Source organism: Aquarana catesbeiana, linkage group LG06 (assembly GCF_042186555.1).
Source record: "Aquarana catesbeiana isolate 2022-GZ linkage group LG06, ASM4218655v1, whole genome shotgun sequence".
In the NCBI taxonomy this organism is placed as follows: Eukaryota; Metazoa; Chordata; class Amphibia; order Anura; family Ranidae; genus Aquarana; species Aquarana catesbeiana.
The window spans coordinates 70,486,687-70,506,645 of NC_133329.1; the positions used below are offsets into that span (position 1 = coordinate 70,486,687).

Here is a 19,959-nt window from a genome sequence, read left to right on the forward strand (position 1 = left end):
ATCGGATTTTGTTGTCGGAAAATTTTATAGCCTGCTCTCAAACTTTGTGTGTCCGAAAATCCGATGGAAAAAGTCCGATGGAGCCCACACACGGTTGGAATTTCCGACAACACGCTCCAATCGCACATTTTCCTTCGGAAAATCTGACCATGTGTATGGGGCATGAGTCTGCTTGTCTTTAGCAAACTGTTTGCAGGCTTTCTTGTGCATCATCTTTAGAAGAGGCTTCCTTCTGGGACGACAGCCATGCAGACCAATTTGATGCAGTGTGTGGTGTATGGTCTTAGCACTGACAGACTGACCCCCCATCCCTTCAACCACTGCAGCAATGCTGGCAGGACTCATATGTCTATTTACCTAAGACAACCTCTGGATATGACGCTGAGCACGTGCACTCAACCTAGCAGGACTGTTCTGAGTGGAACTTGTCCTGTTAAACCGCTGTATAGTCTTGTCCACCGTGCTGCAGCTCAGTTTCAGGGTCTTGGCAATCTTCTTATAGCCTAAGCCATCTTTATGTAGAGCAGAAATTCTTTTTTTAGGATCCTCAGAAAGTTCTTTGCCATGAGGTGCCATGTTGAATTTCCAGTGACCAGTATGAGAGAATGAGAGCGATAACACCAAATGTAACACACCTGCTCCCCATTCACACCTGAGAACTTGTAGCACTAATGAGTCACATGACACCAGGGAGGGAAAAGGGCTAATTGGCCCAATATGGACATTTTTACTTAGGGGTGTACTCAATTTTGTTGCCAGCGGTTTCGACATTAATGGTTGTGTGTTGAGTTATTTTGAGGGGACAGAAAGTTTACACTGTTATACAAGCTGTACACTCACTACTTTACATTGTAGGAAAGTGTCATTTCTTCAGTGTTGTCACATGAAAAGATATAATAAAATATTTACGAAAATGTGAGGGGTGTACTCACTTTTGTGAGATACCGTAACTTCATTTCTGAACTTATTTGTTTTGGTTTCTCTGTATGTATGGATTGCATGGGTTGTTACCAACATTTATAGCCCTGTTGCTTGTTAACATTCAGAAGGATGGATGGACAGACAGATGGATGGATTGATAGATAAGTAGATACTTAGATGGATTGGATGGATGGATAGATAGGTTTGATAGGATGGATGGATAGACAGATGAATAGATATTATAGATCGTTTTTAATACTTGTGGTTTGATTTTGCAGATTTTCCCTGGTGCCCTGTGATAAAAGAAATTAAGGAACTCACATTATTTGAGAACACAAATGCCAGATTGCAGTATAAAATCTCTAACTATTTCCCAAATGATCTCACCATTAATTGGTATAAGAATGGAACTCTGCTATCTCTTGATACATTGGGATATAAGCAAGATATTACCGAGGCTCTGATACAGCCGGATAACACATTCAGCTGCACAGCAAGTCTACAGTTCAGGCCATCACTCCAAGAAGACCAGGGGTCAGAATTCATCTGCAAAGTGGGGCATCCAAGTATGGAGAAGCTCATTGAGAGGAGCACAGGACCAATACATGTCAATGGTGAGTTTCTCATAAAGTGTCACATCAAAATAGCAGGCATTGGCACCAGTGCCTGGTCATGGTCATCCAGTGTCCAGGATGAAGATGGGTCCCCCCCAGCACCCCTTGTATCAATGGTGTCACTGAAATGAAAAAATGTCCTACCCCCACATACACACATGCTTTAAAGGTCTTCCCCCCCACCCCCCTATTACAGAACTCCTACCTTAACCACTTCCATACAGTGCATTTTCACCTCCTTCCTGCCCAAGCCAATTTTCAGCTTTCAGCACTGTCACACTTTGAATAACAATTGCGCAGTCATGCAACACTGTACCCAAATGAAATTTTTATCATTTTTTCCCCACTAATAGAGCTTTCTTTTGGTGGTATTTGATCACCCCTGCGATTTTTATTTCTTGTGCTATAAACAAAACAAGAGTGACAAGTTTGAAAAAAACACAATATTTTTACTTTTTGCTATAATAAATATCAATTTTTTTTTTTTTTTTAAACAAATTTTTTCCTCAGTTTAGGCCGATACGTATTCTTCTACATATTTTTGGTAAAAAATAATGCAATAAGCATATATTTATTGGTTTGCGCAAAAGTTATAGCGTCTACAAAATAAGGGGATAGATTTATAGCATTTTTATTATAATTTTTTTTTTACTAGTAATGGTGGTGATCTGCAATTTTTATCGTGACTGCGATATTGCGGCGGACACATTGGACAATTTTGACACATTTTTGGGACCATTCACATTCATACAGGGGGCGCTGTAGGGTTAAATATGTTGCTAGGGAGTGATTCTAACTGTGGGGGGAGGGGACTCACAAGGGGAGGAGACTGATCGGTGTTCCTCTGTACAAGGAACACACCATCGGTCTCCTCCCATCTGACAGGACGTGGATCTGTGTGTTTGCACACACAGATCCACGGTCCTGCTCGGTTACAGGGCAATCGCGGGTGCCCGCCGGACATCGCGGCCGCCGGGCATGCGCACCGGGACCCGAGCGATGCGGCGGGCGAGCGCCCCCTGTGCTACCTGGAAGGCTGCTCCGTCATAAATGACATTGACTAACTAGCCCTTTCCCCTCTCTCCGTCCTGAAAATGGGGGGGTAACATGGTGGGAAGCCCAGGCAATAAGAGGGAGTCGGCACTGCACAGAGTGATTAGGGTGGCACACCTGGCACACCCCCTGCGCACGCCTTTGCCCCAGTACAGAACTCCTCCACCAACTTCCCTAGCTACTTCCCCAGCCCTCAGTCTAGGAGGATGGCTGGACTGTCATTCTGCAGGGCAGGGAGTGATCTGTGTGAGGTGGAGACATGTTGTAAACACAGAGACCAGCAGAGGAAGCCAGCTTCTGTGTTTACCTCACGTGGCACATTTTAGCACAGGAGGCGGAGGTGGCAGTGCTGAGTACTGCCGCGTTCCAGATGGAAAAAAGGCCCTGCTGACAGAAGTGACACTGCAGTCACTCCTGTCAGTAAGAGGCAGTGAGAAGGGAGAGGCTAAAGCTTTCAGTAGGCCTCGCTCTATGCAGCAATGCTGTGCCCAGGGCGGAAAAAGCACACACACAGGTGCTTTTTATGTAATACTGCAAATACTATTTTTAAAAAAATGGGAATCTGTGAAAGCTGTGGAAGCCGCAACCAAATAGGTAAGCAAAGGGCAAAGCACTAGTCTTCATTATGTCATGTAGACTCCCTTCTAGACATGTGCTGTTTGTTTCGCTCCAAATTAAAATTTGGATGAATTTTCGAATGTATCCGAATTTCCAAATTAGAATAGTACTGAATTTAAATGAATCCGAAATAACGAAATTTGAATTTGAATAGTTTTCAAATTCGAAAACTGAAATAAATAGAATAGAAAATAAAGGAATAGAATAGAAAAACAAATATTTCTATTCCTTTATTTTCTATTCTGTTTTCTGCTTCTTTATGGAAATTGGAAAACAATTTGAATTCGAATTCGAAAACTATTTGAAATTGATTTCGAAAACTTTTCGAATTGATTTGAAAACATATAAACAAAATGAAATGAACGAATTAAACGAATGAAACAAATTAAACTAAACTAATTTATGTAAATAACGAATCTAAACGAAACAAAACCATTTTTTTTTATTCTGCAAATGTCTACTTCCTTTATCTGATCTTTCCCCTCTTGCTGACTTACCATGCCTTGTTCTGCACTGTGTCTCTGTGGGATGGTGGCCACCTTGGTAGAGTAATTGATTTGCAACCTCAAGATCCTGTGGAGCAAGAAGAGCAAAGAACTTTACAGTGTTGATATCACCAGTTATCACCCAAAATAATCCCAGTTGCTGGTTTTCCTTAAAGTTTTTCCTGATTTAGCCATTAATTCTAAAAAATCAATTTTAGCATATTATTAGACGCATCTAAATGGGATTTTTTTTTGTTGATTTCCAGTGACCCCCACTGAAACAGAGCCAGTGAGCTTAACCCTTTGTGCATCTGGGGTGGTGCTCTGCTCTTTTCGCCTTAAGAAAGCCTCTCCAAAAAACATTGATTTTACGTGGAGCTTTGGTGGAGACAGCTACATAGACTATCCACCACAGAGAACCCTTCTAGTGGATGATAACGGGGAGATGTTTGGTGTTACCAGTGAGATTAGAATTCCCTCCAGTTGTTTAAAGTTTCCGGTACGAGTCACCTGGACGCAAGAGTCTATGGCAGGACCTCAGTACTCAGAGCTGCAGACATCAGGTAAGAACATATCTATGCAATGAACAACACAGAACACAAACCTAACATATTTACATCAGGAAAGCAAGAAAAGAAGGTATTATTATAATAGAGTTTGAAACATAATTGCAAGCAAGCAAGATAAAAACTTTGTTAGGTATCCTGCTTCATTGATTAAGCTGTTTCAAGTATAATATTTTTAGATGACACATATTCGATTTCAACATTTAATTGACTGTGGATAACAATGATAATTCAGGCATGGTAGACAAATAATGGAGCAACGAAATTCACTCTGTCTACACGTGTTTAAAACAATTGTATGTATCTACCCTGCCCTAAGCAGGTCCAATTATCTAAATGTAGTTTGCTAGGTGGTAAAAAGCCCAAGCTGATTTATAATGCTACACTCATTTGATCTTCCCATAAGCTCAGTGTTGCTGTTGCTTCTGCCGGATGTCAGTAGGCATCCCTGATACCTCTGGTAATAGAAGGAGAGGCCACACTAATACTGGGTTTGAATATTTATGTTCCCTTTGGCAGAACAACTAGGTTTTAGGGATGAGCCGAACACCCCCCGGTTCAGTTCGCAGCAGAACATGCGAACAGGAAAAAAATTTGTTCGAACACGCAAACACTGTTAAAGTCTATGGGACACGAACATGAAAAATCAAAAGTGCTAATTTTAAAGGCATGTATGCAAGTTATTGTCATAAAAAGTGTTTGAGGACCTGGGTCCTGCCCCAGGGGACATGTATCAATGCAAATTTTTTTTTTTAAAACGGCCATTTTTTTGGGAGCAGTCATTTTAATAATGCCTTTAATAATAAAGAATGGCGTGGGGGTCCCCCTCAAAATCCATACCAGACCCTTCAGGTCTGGTATGGATTTTAAGGGGAACCCTGCACCAAAATGTTAAAAAAAAATTGCGTGGGGGTCTTCATACCAGACCCTTATCCGAGCACGCAACCTGGCAGGCCGCAGGAAAAGAGGGGGAACGATAGAGCACCCCCCTCCTGAACCGTACCAGGCCACATGCCCTCAACATGGGGAGGGTGCTTTGGGGTAGCCCCCCAAAACACCTTGTCCCCATGTTGATGGGGACAAGGGCCTCATTCCCACAACCCTTGCCCGGTGGTTGTGGGGGTCTGCGGGCAGGGGGCTTATCGGAATCTGGAAGCCCCCTTTAACAAGGGGACCCCCAGATCCCGGCCTCCCCCCTGTGTGAAATGGTAACGGGGTACAAATGTACCCCTACCATTTCACAAAAAAAGTGTGAAAATGGTAAAAATGACATGACACGGCTTGGGGACAAGTCCTTTATTAAAAAATAAAAAATAAAACTGTCCCACGAAGTCTTCTTCTTCTTCTCTTGCTCCGCCGACCGACTGAAAAAAAAAAAAAACGCGACCGACCTGCCTCCATGGGAGGCACCCGCCGTAATGACCGTCCTCTCAGGTGATAGCTCTTTTATGTGTATTGCCGGGACGGACAATTCATTATAGCCGCGAGTACTTTTGACCTCCCTGGCGGTATGATTATTTCAGATTTTAGGTGCTGAAAGCGGTACAATTATTTTGCATAGAAATTTGGGGTTTTATATTGTAGGCCTGTAACTCTTAGCAATAACACACTTAAATCTGTCCAAACAAGAGTCTAGTAGACATCCCGGGTATGATAAAGTTTGAAACACGAAATCATAAATTATAATATAATAAATAACTATAAATAATTATAACAAATAATAATATAATAATAATAAAAATGATTCAATAATGTAATCAAATCAAAAACACTGAAATTTGCTCAGTTGCAGAATTGTCACTGTCATTACTTATAGTGTTTGATGACGAATTTCCCCACGAATCACTATCACTCAATTCGGCAAGTAATTCTAATTTATTATCGCTGTTTTCTAGCTGGTCTAAAAGCACTTTTGACGTAAACTGACATTTTTTGGTTTCTATGGACAATCTCCAGTTTCCTGGCAGAAAGAACAGTATTTATAATATAAAACTACATGCAGGACACTAGACAAACCACTAGGGACAAAGGGGATGTGTAATTATTTGATACAGTACTGTGATCTGTAAGATTACAGTATACTCTATCTATACTGTGTTTTTTACTTTTTGAATTTGGCGCCAAACTTCGTCCCCATGCGTCGCAACGTTCGCAGGGAACGGAGCTCGGCACTGTGAATCGAGCAAGACACGGTGGCTCGCAGATCACAGCGGGTAGACATCGCAGGATCCAGGGGACAAGGTAAGTAACCTCTACATGGATCCTGCGATGCAATCCCAAGTCTGGCTCGGGGTTACCGCTCTTGGTACTGAAATTCCACCCCGAGCCAGACTCGGGAATACCACCAGGGAGGTTAAATTACTTTTTTCCTTTAGAAATGTAATTTTGCTCTCGGACTGTTCTAAACACGGGAAACATGGCCCGCTTTACAGGTATACTATAGACACCCCCCAGGTACGAAATTTAAAGGAAATCTTTTTATTGTTTCACTTTAAGCATTATTAAAATCACTGCTCCCGAAAAAACATCAGTTTTTAAGAATTTTTTTTGCATTGATCCATGTCCCCCGGGGCAGGACCCAGGTCCCCAAACACTTTCTATGACAAAACCATGCATATAAGCCTTTAAAATTGGTACTTTTGATTTCTCCCATAGACTTTTAAAGGGTGTTCCGCGGCTTTCGAATTTGCAGCGAACACCCTAAATTGTTAGCTATTCGGCGAACAGGCGAACACCTGATGTTCGAGTCGAACTTACGTAGGCTCATCCCTACTAGGTTTATTACCAGTGGGGCATTCTGGGGAAGGATATAAATATCTGGGGGGGACCTTGTAAGGCTCTCTTTCCCCCAAGCTTTGGCCTGGGGAGGTGTGCTCTCTGTAGTCTAACTTGTCAGGCCTGTAGCCTATATGAAAGTTAACATGTACTTTGTGGTGGAGCCTGGGTTAAGGCCAGAAGTGGTCCTCATAAGCTGTCCTGCCTGGGAGAGGGGGAAGCTAAACCAAGAGACTTTTTCACTGTACACGCTGGAACTAGATCTGAAATTTAAGTATTGCTATGGGTAGCTACAGCCTTTAACTCTCTCTTGCCCCAGTGGAGTAATAAAATCTCTAAAATACACCGACTGGCTCTCAATCACTAGCCACAGACTTACCCTTAGGGTAAAGGTTAGCCCACTTACTGGGGGTCCCTCACATGTTCCCAAGTTTTAGAGCGTGCTACATTTTTTGGCGCCCAACATGGAGCCTGGTGGCATATGTGTTGTCGTTGCCCCTAACAGACAGCTACAAAGTTTTGCCATGGCACTAGCAATACCTTCACAGATTACCTTCGGCAGTCTGTATTATAAAATGGAAAGTAAGTGCTCTGCACAGTCGACTAGGATGTAAATCCTAGTAATAAGTGTGTTTGTCTTGGAGCTCTAAATATATTCAAGAATTAACCTCATCACTAAACTTTATCTCTAGGTATTCACTGATATCCATAACCAAAGGAGACTTTCACAGATTTGACTGTAGGAAGGGTTATGGTTTCCAAAAGAAATAGTAGTAGATAATCAATAAATTCCAGTTTCTTATCTCCAGGAATAAAAAAAAAAAACCTTCCCACCCCCTTGTGCTTAGCTAAAAAAATAAAGACAAGCTTGGTTGAATTCTTCTCCTTTTTAGTGTGGGAAGTTCCGTCTTGCAGTGCCCATGTCTCTTCCTGGTGACATGGAACACTGACCATTGTCTGCTGAAGTTGTCCATCATCTGGGTCCACAGATGGTCCCTTTATTTTCAACATTCGCTGTGGTGAGGTCACAAGGGGTGGTAACAAGACCAGTTGGGAAAACAACAAAGATCAGCAGGGGGCAGCGAGAAATCACTATAATCAAAAAAGTGCCATGAAGGTTCACATGAACGTGGATTCAGGAAAGTAACTATGGAGTTTAAAAGCTTTTTTTTTTAAATTATTTTAAAGGTCTGATTAGCTAAGTGAGTGGAAAGAGGGTTGGAAATGAATTAAGGGAGAGAGGAGAAGTATTTATTCCCTTCACCCAATTGTGTACAACCTTGTAGCAACTAGTTAAAGTGGAGCTCCACCCAAAAGGGGAAGTTCTATTTTAAGGCGTCCTCCCAGGTCCTCTGTCCATAATGGCACCTTTGTGGGGGGGGAGCAGGTACCTGATCCCACTTTCTCCCCCCCCCGCAGTCTTCTGGGACACGTGACAGGTCCCAGAAGACTGCAGAACCATTCACAATGTGCAGCACGGCTCGCACATGCGCAGTGGGCACCCAGCTGTGAAGCCACAAGCTGTTACAGCTGGGTGCCCACAGTTAAGATGTCTCGCTGAAGACAGAAGATGAGAGGTGAAAACGGCTGGGGTGAGCACATTGCTGGATCATGGGACAGGTGAGTGGCTGTTTATTTAAAGTCAGCAGCTACATTTTTTGTAGCTGTCGCTGTTCAGGAAAGAAAAAAATTATGAGCTCAGCAGAAAAATCAACACCACATGCCTAATTGTTAGAAGTACAAAGGGAGATTATAGAGAGGTGGGACTTTAAAGGTGTTGAAACCTCCTCACAGAGTGATTACCAATTTCCATAAAAAAGTTATTTATTACAATATTAGTTAAAAATTACTATTTTGGATAACCCTTTATAATCATGAAAATCTTCCTTAACTCATATTCTAACCCAAACACACCCCTAAAAATAGAGGTCCTTCTCTATGCATATGAAGTGTGATCTATGTTCTTGTTACATTGTTGTTTCACATATATTTTAATCAAAATATCACGATAGGGAAGGGTGGCTCATCCGGATGCGTTTCATCTTGTCAGCTTCTTCAGGGACTCAAAGGGTGCTATTAGAAAGGGTTGCTAGGAAGAAAAAAGAGAGGTATACATAATATACATCTAATACATGTTATTCATTATATATTATTTAGTAATAATGACTTATGCCGCGTACACATGAGCGCACTTTTCGACCGGACTGGGCCGACGGTCTATCCGACGGACTTTCGGTGGACTTCCGACGGACTTTCCTAACGAACGGACTTGCCTACACACGATCACACCAAAGTCCGACTGATTCGTATGTGATGACGTACGACCGGACTAAAACAAGGAAGTTCATAGCCAGTAGCCAATAGCTACCCTAGCGTCGGTTTTAGTCCGTCGGACTAGCATACAGACGAGCGGATTTTTCGACCGGACTCGAGTCCGTCGGAAAGATTTGAAACATGTTTTTTTTTTTTTTTTTTTGCCACATCAGTTAACTTTATCCAGAGACTACTATCAGATTAATGCTCATATGCGTCTCTAATCTAGTCACATCATTGTGGCATTCTATTGTTATTCCCCCCTTTTTTTTTTCCTTTCCTTCCTCCCCCCTCTCCTCGTAAAGTGAGGAATTACAATTTGCAATACAGTGTGTAAGTGCAACTCAGAGTTAAGAGAGAATATTTCACAGCCTTGTCGTTGCCCATCAGCAGCGCCCGGATACTATGGGGGGTATTAAGAGAGGGCTACTGGGGGGTGGGGGGAGGGTCCAATCACGTGAAAAGGCAATAAAATATACTAATATGACACGGCCATGGCAGGAAGGTGGTCACCAGGACCAGGGGCACTAGTTGCATGATACGGGCCCCGCAGCTTGGGACTTCTGAAACATGTTTTATTTCTAGGTCTGTTGGACTTTTGGGAAAAAAAAGTCAGCTGGAGCTCACACATGATCGAATTGTCCGACGGAGTCCAGTCCGCCGGACCAAGTCTACCGGAAAGTCCATTCGTGTGCACGCGGCATTACAATGAGTGTACAATAGAAATTGTCTCTGGAGGATCCATTTCCACCCCTGAAGAAGCCGATAAGGGGAAACGTGTCAGAAAGACATGTTACGTATCGCCATGCACGCTGGAGGGACAGCAATAATTCCAGGCCCATTATTCATGGTTATCTCTAAATTTATGACCTGTAGCGGCTTTTAAAGTGTCATCTGTGTAAAATGTAGGGTATCGAGGTTCAATGTCATTCAACAGGTGCATGCAATTTGAAAGTTTGACATATTGAGGGAGATTTACTAAAACTGGAGTGTGCAAAGTCTGGATGTATATGTTCTGATTATTTCCAGATATTCCTTGGCGACCTTACGTTGAAGCACTAAACACACCTTATCTCATTCAAAAAACGAAATGCAAAATACAGTACAAAATCTATGGATATTTCCCTGATGATCTGACTGTAAGCTGGTATAAGAAGACGGCGGGGACAGGTGTCTTTCATATTGCTAATAAAAAAGAGTACAAACCGCACATTACCGAATCTCACGAGCAGTCAGATCACACGTACGCCTGTACAGCCAGTCTGGTGTTCACCCCAAAGAAAGACGACCACGGAGTGGACTTTATATGTGAAGTGGGTCATCCCAGTCTGGAGCAACCCATAAAGAAGACAACGGGAAAATTACCCCTAATCGGTTAGTATCCTGCTTTGGGAGGAATATTAGGAATGTATAGTATATATGAAAACCAAAAAAGACAGCGACACTCACGGGTCTTGAAAGGTGAACGTGCGGTGGCGATTTAATTCAACGTTTCGGAGAGGCACAAACTCGTCTTCCGAATGTACAGTATAGTATATGTTCAGTGGCAGGGGAACTTTTTATTGATGCAGCTGTTATATTTGATATGTTATCATTGTTAATAGTGACACCAAGAGCCGGTTCACACAGGGGCAACACAACTTGCAGCATGACTCTGTCAATGCAAGTCGCCCTGAAGTCATCCCCAAGTTGTACAGGAACCTTTTTCTAATTCGGAGCAACTTGAGTCGTTCATATTAGAACGGTTCCATAGTACAGAACGGAACGCGACTTGTCAGGCGGCTAAGTCGCCTGACAAGTTGCCCCTGTGTGAACCGGGTCTTATGCCCCGTACACACGATCGGACTTTCCGACAACAAAACCATGGATTTTTGTTTGAAGGTTGTTGGCTCCAACTTGTCTTGCATACACACTGTCACACAAATGTTGGCCCACAATTATGAACGTGGTGACGTACAAGACGTACGATGAGCCGAGAAAAAGGAAGTTCAATAGTCATGTGATATCTCCATTAAAAACGCTAGTTTTACAAGACTGAGCACTACCGGCTCGTACTTGATTCTGAGCATGCGTGAACTTTTGTACACACGATCGGAAAGTCCAACAACAAAGTTTTGTTGGCGGAAAATTTGAGAACCTGCTAGCCAAAATTTGTTGGCGGAAAGGCCGACAACAAATGTTCGATGGAGCATACACAAGGTCGGACTTTCAGCCAACAAGCTCACATCCAACATTTTCCGTTGGAAAGTCCGATCGTGTGCACGCGGCATAAGGCCTCGTGCGCACAGGATGTTTAAAAAACACCAGCGCTGCTGCCAGGAAAAAGCAGCGTTAAAAACGCGCTGTTAGCTACGTTTTTGAATAGCATTTATGGGCGAGTTTTTTTCACATTTTTGGGCTTTAGCGTTTTTGGGGGTTTTTTTTCAGTAAAAGCACTCCCTGTAATGTAAAAACGCCTAAAACTGCCAAACACGGCTAAACACGGCTAAACGTGGCTAACAGCTTGTTACAGTGTTAAGACGCGTTTAGGGGCATTTTTGGGCATTTTTCGTTTTTTTACAGCTCAACAACCTCTGCTCCTGGACGCACAGGCTGTCGTTTTCTTCGACTGCCCCTAAACGCAAACGCCTCTGACTGTTTGTGTGCATGGACACATAGGCTAACATGGAGGGGCTTTTAGAGGCAGTTTAAAAAAAAACATCAGACGCCCCAACAGCAGCTGTAAAAACGTCCTGTGTGCATGAGCCCTGATAATTGTAAAAGTATAATCTTTTCACTATATCTAAAGAGCGTAGAGGTGACAGTGACAGACACAAGCCTAAACATATTGATGGATAGACCTTTTTGGGTAACTTCTAGGTACATTAAATTAGGCTCTGTAAGACCCCTTTCACACGAGCGGTCCGCACGGCGGACTCCGCTTTGCTCAGCGGGGATCGATCCGCTGATCCCCATTGAGCAGGTGGATGACAGGTCCATTTCTGCTCGCTTTGCAGAGCGGAGAAGGACAGAGTCCTGCTCTCCTCTATGGGAGGATCAGATGAAAATGGAGCACCTGTCCATTTTCATTCGATCCGCCAGACGGATGAAAAATAGGACCACCATCCATTTTGGCGGAAAGGATCGGATTGCAGCAGGTGTCAGTGAAGATGTCACCGCTGACATCCACCGCTCCATAGGGTTGAATGGAGCGTCCGATCAGCTCCGCCTGCAAAACTTTTTTTTGCTAGAAAATTACTTACTGTAGAACCCCCAAATATTTTTATTATTTTTTTCCAGATACCCTAGAGAATAAAATGGCATTGTTGCAATACTTTAAGTCACACCGTATTTGCGCAGCGGTCTTACAAGAGCAATTGTTTTGGAATTAATACAGTTATTTTGAATTAAAAAATAAGACAGCAGTAAAGTTAGCCCAATTCTTTTTTATATTGTGAAAGATCATTTTACGTCGAGTAAGTTGATACCCAACATGTCACGCTGCAAATTTGCGCCCGCTCATGGAATGGCGACAAACTTTGACCCTTAAAAATCTGCATAGGCGAAGTTTAAGAGTTTCTACAGGTTACCAGTTTTAGGTCTAGTGCTAGAATTATTGCTCTCACTCTAATGCCCCGTACACACGGTCGGATTTTCCGACGGAAAATGTGTGATAGGACCTTGTTGTCGGAAATTCCGACCGTGTGTAGGCTCCATCACACATTTTCCATCGGATTTTCCGACACACAAAGTTTGAGAGCAGGATATAAAATTTTCCAACAACAAAATTCCGATCGTAAGTACACAAATCCGACGCACAAAGTGCCACGCATGCTCAGAATAAATAAAGAGATGAAAGCTATTGGCCACTGCCCCGTTTATAGTCCCGACGTACGTGTTTTACGTCACCGCGTTCAGAACGATCGGATTTTCCGACAACTTTGTGTGACCGTGTGTAACAAGACAAGTTTGAGCCAACATCCGTCGGAAAAAATCCTAGGATTTTGTTGTCGGAATGTCCGAACAAAGTCCGACCGTGTGTACGATCGCAGCGATACCTCACATGTGTGGTTTAAACACCATTTTCATATGCGGGCGCGACTTGCGCATGCATTCGCTTCTGTGTGCAAGCTCGGCGGGACGGGGCACTTTAAATTTTTTATTTTTTTTTCTTATTTATTTTACTTTTTATTTTTTATTTTGACACTGTTCTTTTAAAAACAAATTTCGGGTCACTTTTATTCCTATTACAAGGAATGTAAACATCCTTTGTATTAGAAAAAAAGCATGTCAGGACCTCTTAAATATGAGATCTGGAGTCAAAAAGACCTCAGATCTAACATTTACACTAAAATGAAATAAAAAAATAAAAAATAAAATGAAATGTCTTTTTTTTTGCAAAAAAAATAAAAATTTCCCCTTTAAGACCATTGGGCAGAAGTGACGTTTAACGTTGCTTCAGCCATCCAATGGTGTGGAGCCAAGCGGGGGCCATCTTTCCCTCACTCAGCATTCAGCCTGTGAGGGGAGAGGACACAGTCGCCTCCACCGCTACCGATGGCTCGGTAAGCAGCGGAGACCACCTGGGTTGTGGAGGGAGGAGGGCCCTCTCCCGCCCCCGATAAAAGTGATCTTGCAGCGAATCCGCCGCTGAGACCACTTTTATCTGAAAGCAGACCGCCCGCTGTTGAAGAGGAAACCGGGGTTATGGCAGCTAGCTGCTACCATAACAATGGTATTCCACTTTAAACAGCTGCTATATAATGACGGCGGGCGGTCTGCAAGTTGTTTAACCACTTCAGCCCCAGAAGATTTTACCCCCTTCCTGACCAGAGCACTTTTTGGGATTCGGCACTACGTCGCTTTAACTGACAATTGCGCGGTTGTGCGACGTTGAACCCAAACAAAATTGACGTCCTTTTTTTCCCACAAATAGAGCTTTCTTTTGGTGGTATTTGATCACCTCTGCGGTTTGTATTTTTTGCTTTATAAACAAAAAAAAGAGCGTCAATTTTGAACAAAAACGCAATATTTCTTACTTTTTGCTATAATAAATATCCCCCGCAAATATATATAAAAAACTATTTTCCTCAGTTTATGTATTCTTCTACATATTTTTGGTAAAAAAAAAAATCGCAATAAGCGATTGATTGGTTTGCGCAAAAGTTACAGCACCAACAAAACAGGGGATAGTTTTATGGCATTTTATTATTTTTTTTTTTTTTACTAGTAATGGCGGCGATCTGCGATTTTTATGGTGACTGCGACATTATGGCGGACACGTCGGACATTTTTGACACATTTTTGGGACCACTGTCATTTATACAGCAATCAGTGCTCTACAAATGCACTGATTCCTGTGTAAATGACACTGTCAGTGAAGGGGGTTAACCACTAGGTGGCAGTGTAGGGGTTAAGTGTGTCCTAGGGGCGTGTTTCTAATTGTGAGGGGTTTGGGCTGTGTGTGGCACGTCACTGATCTTTGCTCCGATGACAGGGAGCAAAGATCAGTGACACTGTCACTAGGCAGAACGGGGAGATGCTTGTTTACATCGGCATCTCCCCGTTCTTCCTCCCCGTGAGGCGATCGTGGGTATCCCCACGGCGATCGAGTCCGCGGGACCCGCGACCCGACTCACAGAGCTTGCCGCGGGTGCGCGTGCCCGCAGGCCGCCTCTTGAAGGGGAACGTTCAGGTACGTGATTCTGCCTTACGTGCCCTTCTGCCGATGTATATCGTCGTGAGACGGTCGGCAAGCGGTTAAAGAAGAATTCCGGGTATGGATATGTTTACATAGTTACATTGTTCCAGGTTGGACCAGCATAACTACTGTGTTTCCAATAACATTTGAACATGTCCTTACATTTATAAGAATACCAGGATTGATCAGACTCGCAAATTCTTATTATTCTGCAGATCTTGCTTGGAGCCCCCATGTTGAAGAAATAGAGACATCTACTTTAGCTCTCAACACTAAATGTGAACTACGGTGTCAAATCTCTGGATATTTCCCAGAAAAACTGACCGTGACTTGGTATAAGGAAAAAAACAAGCTAACAAATACAGCACAGTACAATATCCTAGACATCATACACCAGCTACAACCAGATAACACATACAGCCGTACAGCCATGTTGGTGTTCACCCCAAAACTGCCAGAAGACCTGAAGTCCGAGTTCACCTGTACAGTGGAACATCCCACTCTGAAAAAGCCCATAGAGAAAAAAGTCAAATTACCAGTTAAAGGTGAGTACTTTACATAGACATAGTAATTCTATCGTTTTTTATTTGTTTTCATTTTGCAGAGTCATTTTCACTTAACCACTTGCCGGCCCACCTAACTGTAAATGTACGCCATGTTTTTTTACGTTAAATACCGGGGTTATGGCTGCAGCTAACCCCGGTATCTTTATTTTCTTTAGGCGGCCGGCTTTCTGATAGAAGTGATCCCAGCGGCGGATTTCACCGCAAGATCACTTTTGTAAACGCGGCGGGAGAGGTTCCCTGCCGCTTCCCAGTCGTTTTTGAGATTACCGAAGCCATCCATTAAGCCCAGAAACGATCGGACGCGGCCTGTTTGCTGGGTAGGAAGTCGAGTGAGGGCAAGATGGCTGCCACTCAGCTCCATGCCCTTGGAGTACTGGAGCGACCACTGACGTCACTCCTGGTTCTTGGGCATAAACAAAGGATTTTTTTCCCCTTAAAGTGGTTGTAAAGGTTTGGTTTTAAAAAAATAAAACAACATGTCATACTTACCTTCTCTGTGTAAGGGTTTTGCACAGAGTGGCCCCGATCCTCCTCTTCTGGGGTCCCTCCGCGGCGCTCCTGGCTCTTCCTCTTCTCGAGTTCCCCCGTCGGAGAAGCGCTCTCCTTCGTGGACACCTGTTCGGGCACGCTCCTGTTTCTTGCTGCTGCGTCCGTATACATAGACAGCAGGACTCGCCCCCCCCCCCCCCCCCCCCGGCGCCTGCGTCATTGGATTTGATTGACAGCAGCGGGAGCCAATGGCTGCACTGCTATCAATCTATCCAATCAGGACATGAGACACCGGCCAGAGCTGGTGTGCTCATTCCCGTCGTGGAAATTACGGGGCTCAGGTAAGTATAAGGGGGGCTCGGGGGAGCTGCTGCAGCACAGGAGGTTTTTTCACCTTAATGTATAGAATGTATTAAGGTGAAAATGGGCGAGGGTCTACAAACCCTTTAAAGTCAAAATATAAAAAGAAAAAATGTTTTCCTTTATTTTCAACCCTTTCGCTGCCAGGTCCATAAAGAGACATTGGTGGGGTATTTTAGACCCTGCATATCTCATGTAAGAGAACCTGTCACCTAAAAAACATCACATAGGGGACTTTTTGTTCCCTATGTAATGAAAAAAAAAAGTTAAGTAAAAAAAATAAAAAAATAAAAAAAATTTAGTTAAATAATTAGTTAAAAAAAATAAAGTTACATCCAAGCACATAAAATCTCCAGCCACCCCCCCCCCCACAATTTTTTTTTTGAGGCCCCTCACCCCCACATATACGCACATTGAACGTGAATGCATGCGTTGGGGGCGAATGCGCGTGAAAACGTTGATGGCAATGCACATGTTACATATTGCCACGCACGCAAGAGTGAGAGTAATAATTCTAGCACCAGATCTCGTCCGTAACACTAAACTGATGGCCTATAGGGGGCTTTCAAGTGTCACCTATAGAAAATATTTGGTACTGAAGTTTGTCGCCATTTCATGGGTGCACACAAATTTAAGGTTGGACATGTTAGGTATCTATTTACTCGGCGCAACCTCATTTGTTATATTTTACCAAAAATTTTGGTAGTTTATTGGGTTTGTTTGCCCTAAAATTTACTTTAGTGTGTTTTTTAATGAAATTTTGCATTCCCTAGACCTTTGCGGTATTAACATGGGACATAAAAAAATTGGAACTACCACTATTTTATTTTCTACGGTGTCTTCTTTCAGACAATATATAATGTTTGGGAGTTTTGTGTAATTTTCAAGTCGAAAATGATTTTTTAAACAAGTATGCAAAAAAACCCCGCAAAAACAGCTCTGGCAGTGAAAAGGTTAAAGTTAAAGGAGAGATCTGGGGTCTTTCAATAAAGAGGACCTGTAATGCTTATCTCTATTACAAGGGATGTTTACATTCCTTGTAATAGGAATAAAAAAATAAAAAAATAAAATAAAAGGGACAGTGTAAAAATAAAAAAATAAAAAGTAAAATAAATAAGAAAAAAAAAGTAAAGTGACCCATCCTTCTGTGCTTGCGTGCAGAATCGATCACATACGTAAGTCGCGCCCACATATGTAATCGGTGTTCAAACCACACATGCGAGCCCACCCTTTTTTTTTAAGCCAATTAGAGCCTCAGACTCTAATCATGTTCTTTGAAAAAAAAAAAAAAATGAAATCCATGCGTCCGGCACCTTGCATGTAGATTAGGGGCCGGGCACATGGATTGGGGGGGCGGCACCCCTGCGCCCCATATGGACGGGCTGATCCAGAATGAGCACTGTTTGACAGAACCAGTGGTATGACACTAATGATCTTTTTAGCTGCCAGTTACGGGGATATTCTTCTCACTGATCACCGACATAAAGAGGGATTTTTCCCAATGGGCCCCAGAGAGTTGGTTGTAGCAGGGATTCACTGAAACCTAAAAAGGATTTTAAGGGTTCCTCTGGAGTAAAAAGGTTGAGAATGTCTCTACAAGTTTGGTATAGTTGATCATTTATTTTCTCCCTCTCTCCCTCAGAGAAGGCCAAAGAAACGAAGACAACAAAATCATTTTTATCATCATGGACATGATCACCTATCAAGCTTTCCAGACTCAACACCACATCTGACAATGAGTGTTTGACAAACATGATGCCGCATTCCTCATGGAACCGTCCAATATAGTGCAAAACACCACTTGTGGCTTATCAACAGCATTTTGGGACCCAGCGGGCTGAACAAAAAAAAAAAAGAAGAGCTTGGGAGGAGCCGCTGTACTAATGTTTCGATGTTACTACAGCGATCTCCCCTGCTGAACTATTGTGTTCTGACAGGGGGACGGTATTGACTGAGACTGCTGATCAGATGCCGGTCAGCAGATCTTTTTTTCAGTCATGCCCCTTCGACAGAAGCCAGCCGAACATCCACCTTCTTTCGCACTGTTTGCCATACACATGGGTCAAATGTTGGCCGGTTTCTATTGAACCGGCCGATACCGCTTGAAATTGAACCCGTGTGTATGGGGCCTAAAGCTGGGCATAAACTAGTAGAATTTCATTCAAAATATTTTTTTAACCACTTGCCGACCAGCCGCCGCAGTTGTACTGCCGCAACATGGCTCGGCTGCACAAATCTCTGTTATCTTACGTTGCTTCCTTTTTTGTCCACTAGGGGTGTGCGCCCCCTGCTCGCCCACGGAGCCAATGCGAGTGCCCGGCGGTCGCGATCACCGCCGGGCTCCCGTGATCGCTCGGGGCACACCGAGAACCGGGATCTGTGTGTGTGAACACACAGTTTCCGGTTCTCTGAGGGGAGAAGAGACAGATCGTCTGTTCATACAGAGTATGAACAGCGATCTGTCAACTCCCCTACACAGTCCACTCCCCCCTTCAGTTAGAACACACACTAGGGAACACAATTAACCCTTTGATCGCCCCCTAGTGTTAACCTCTTCCCTGCCAGTGACATTTTTACAGTAATCAATGCATTTTTATAGCCAGTAATCAATGCATTTTTTTAGCCAATGGTCCCAAAAATGTGTCAAAATTGTCTGACGTGTCCCATGTCACAGTCCCGATAAAAATCACAGATCGCCGCCATTACTAGTAAAAAAAATAATAATAATAAAAATGACATAAAACTATCCCCTATTTTGTAGATGCTATAACTTTTGCACAAACCAATCAATAAATGCTTATTGCGATTTTTTTTTACCAAAAATATATAGAAGAATACGAATCGGCCTAAACGGAGGAAAAAAATTGTTTTTTTATATATTTTTGGGGGATATTTATTATAGCAAAAAGTAAAAAATATTGCGTTTTTTTTCAAAATTGTCGCTCTTTTTTTGTTCATAGCGCAAAAACTAAAAACCGCAGAGGTGATCAAATACCACCAAAAGAAAGCTCTATTTGTGGGAAAAAAAGGACGTCAATTTTGTTTGGGTGCAACGTCGCACGACCGCGCAATTGTCAGTTAAAGCGACACAGTGCCGAATCGCAAAAAAAGTGCTCTGGTTAGGAAGGGGGTAAAATCTGAAGCGGTTAAAGAAGGTTTGTTTGGTTTTCTAATCGCTAGTGGGGTCAAATTGACAACCGACCACAGTGACGAGAAAATCTGAAGATGCAGGATGAAAACATTTTCTTGAATGAACAGTGAATGTGGTTTTCATTTGGTAAGGACCATTTGTTCTAATATCGTATGTTAAAGCAAGCAAAATGTTGAAGTTCTTTTGAACAACATTTGTCAAGCCATCGAATGTACTGAGAATAGTCAGGAGTGTTGGTTCAAAAATCTACTAGTGTATGGCGAGTTTAATTTACACATAGGAGTTCATCTGCTAAACTGGAATGTGCTGTATATCTGAAGGTGTGTAAAATGCTGAAGAATCATTCAAAACTCAATGGTTCAACTAAA

At 42.9% G+C, this 19,959-nt stretch overlaps 1 protein-coding gene across 1 annotated transcript in view; it reads left to right on the plus strand.

Moving 5' to 3' along the window:
* Positions 1 to 15,874, plus strand: part of LOC141147981 (uncharacterized) — a 181,948-nt gene extending 166,074 nt beyond the window's left edge. Inside the window, exons 11-15 of the mRNA XM_073635137.1 lie at positions 1,200 to 1,535; positions 3,958 to 4,254; positions 10,375 to 10,719; positions 15,241 to 15,570; positions 15,747 to 15,874. Of these exons, the coding sequence (XP_073491238.1) occupies positions 1,200 to 1,535; positions 3,958 to 4,254; positions 10,375 to 10,719; positions 15,241 to 15,570; positions 15,747 to 15,874 (1,436 nt within the window). The remainder of the gene's footprint in view (positions 1 to 1,199; positions 1,536 to 3,957; positions 4,255 to 10,374; positions 10,720 to 15,240; positions 15,571 to 15,746) is intronic.
* Positions 15,875 to 19,959: the final 4,085 nt, after the last annotated feature.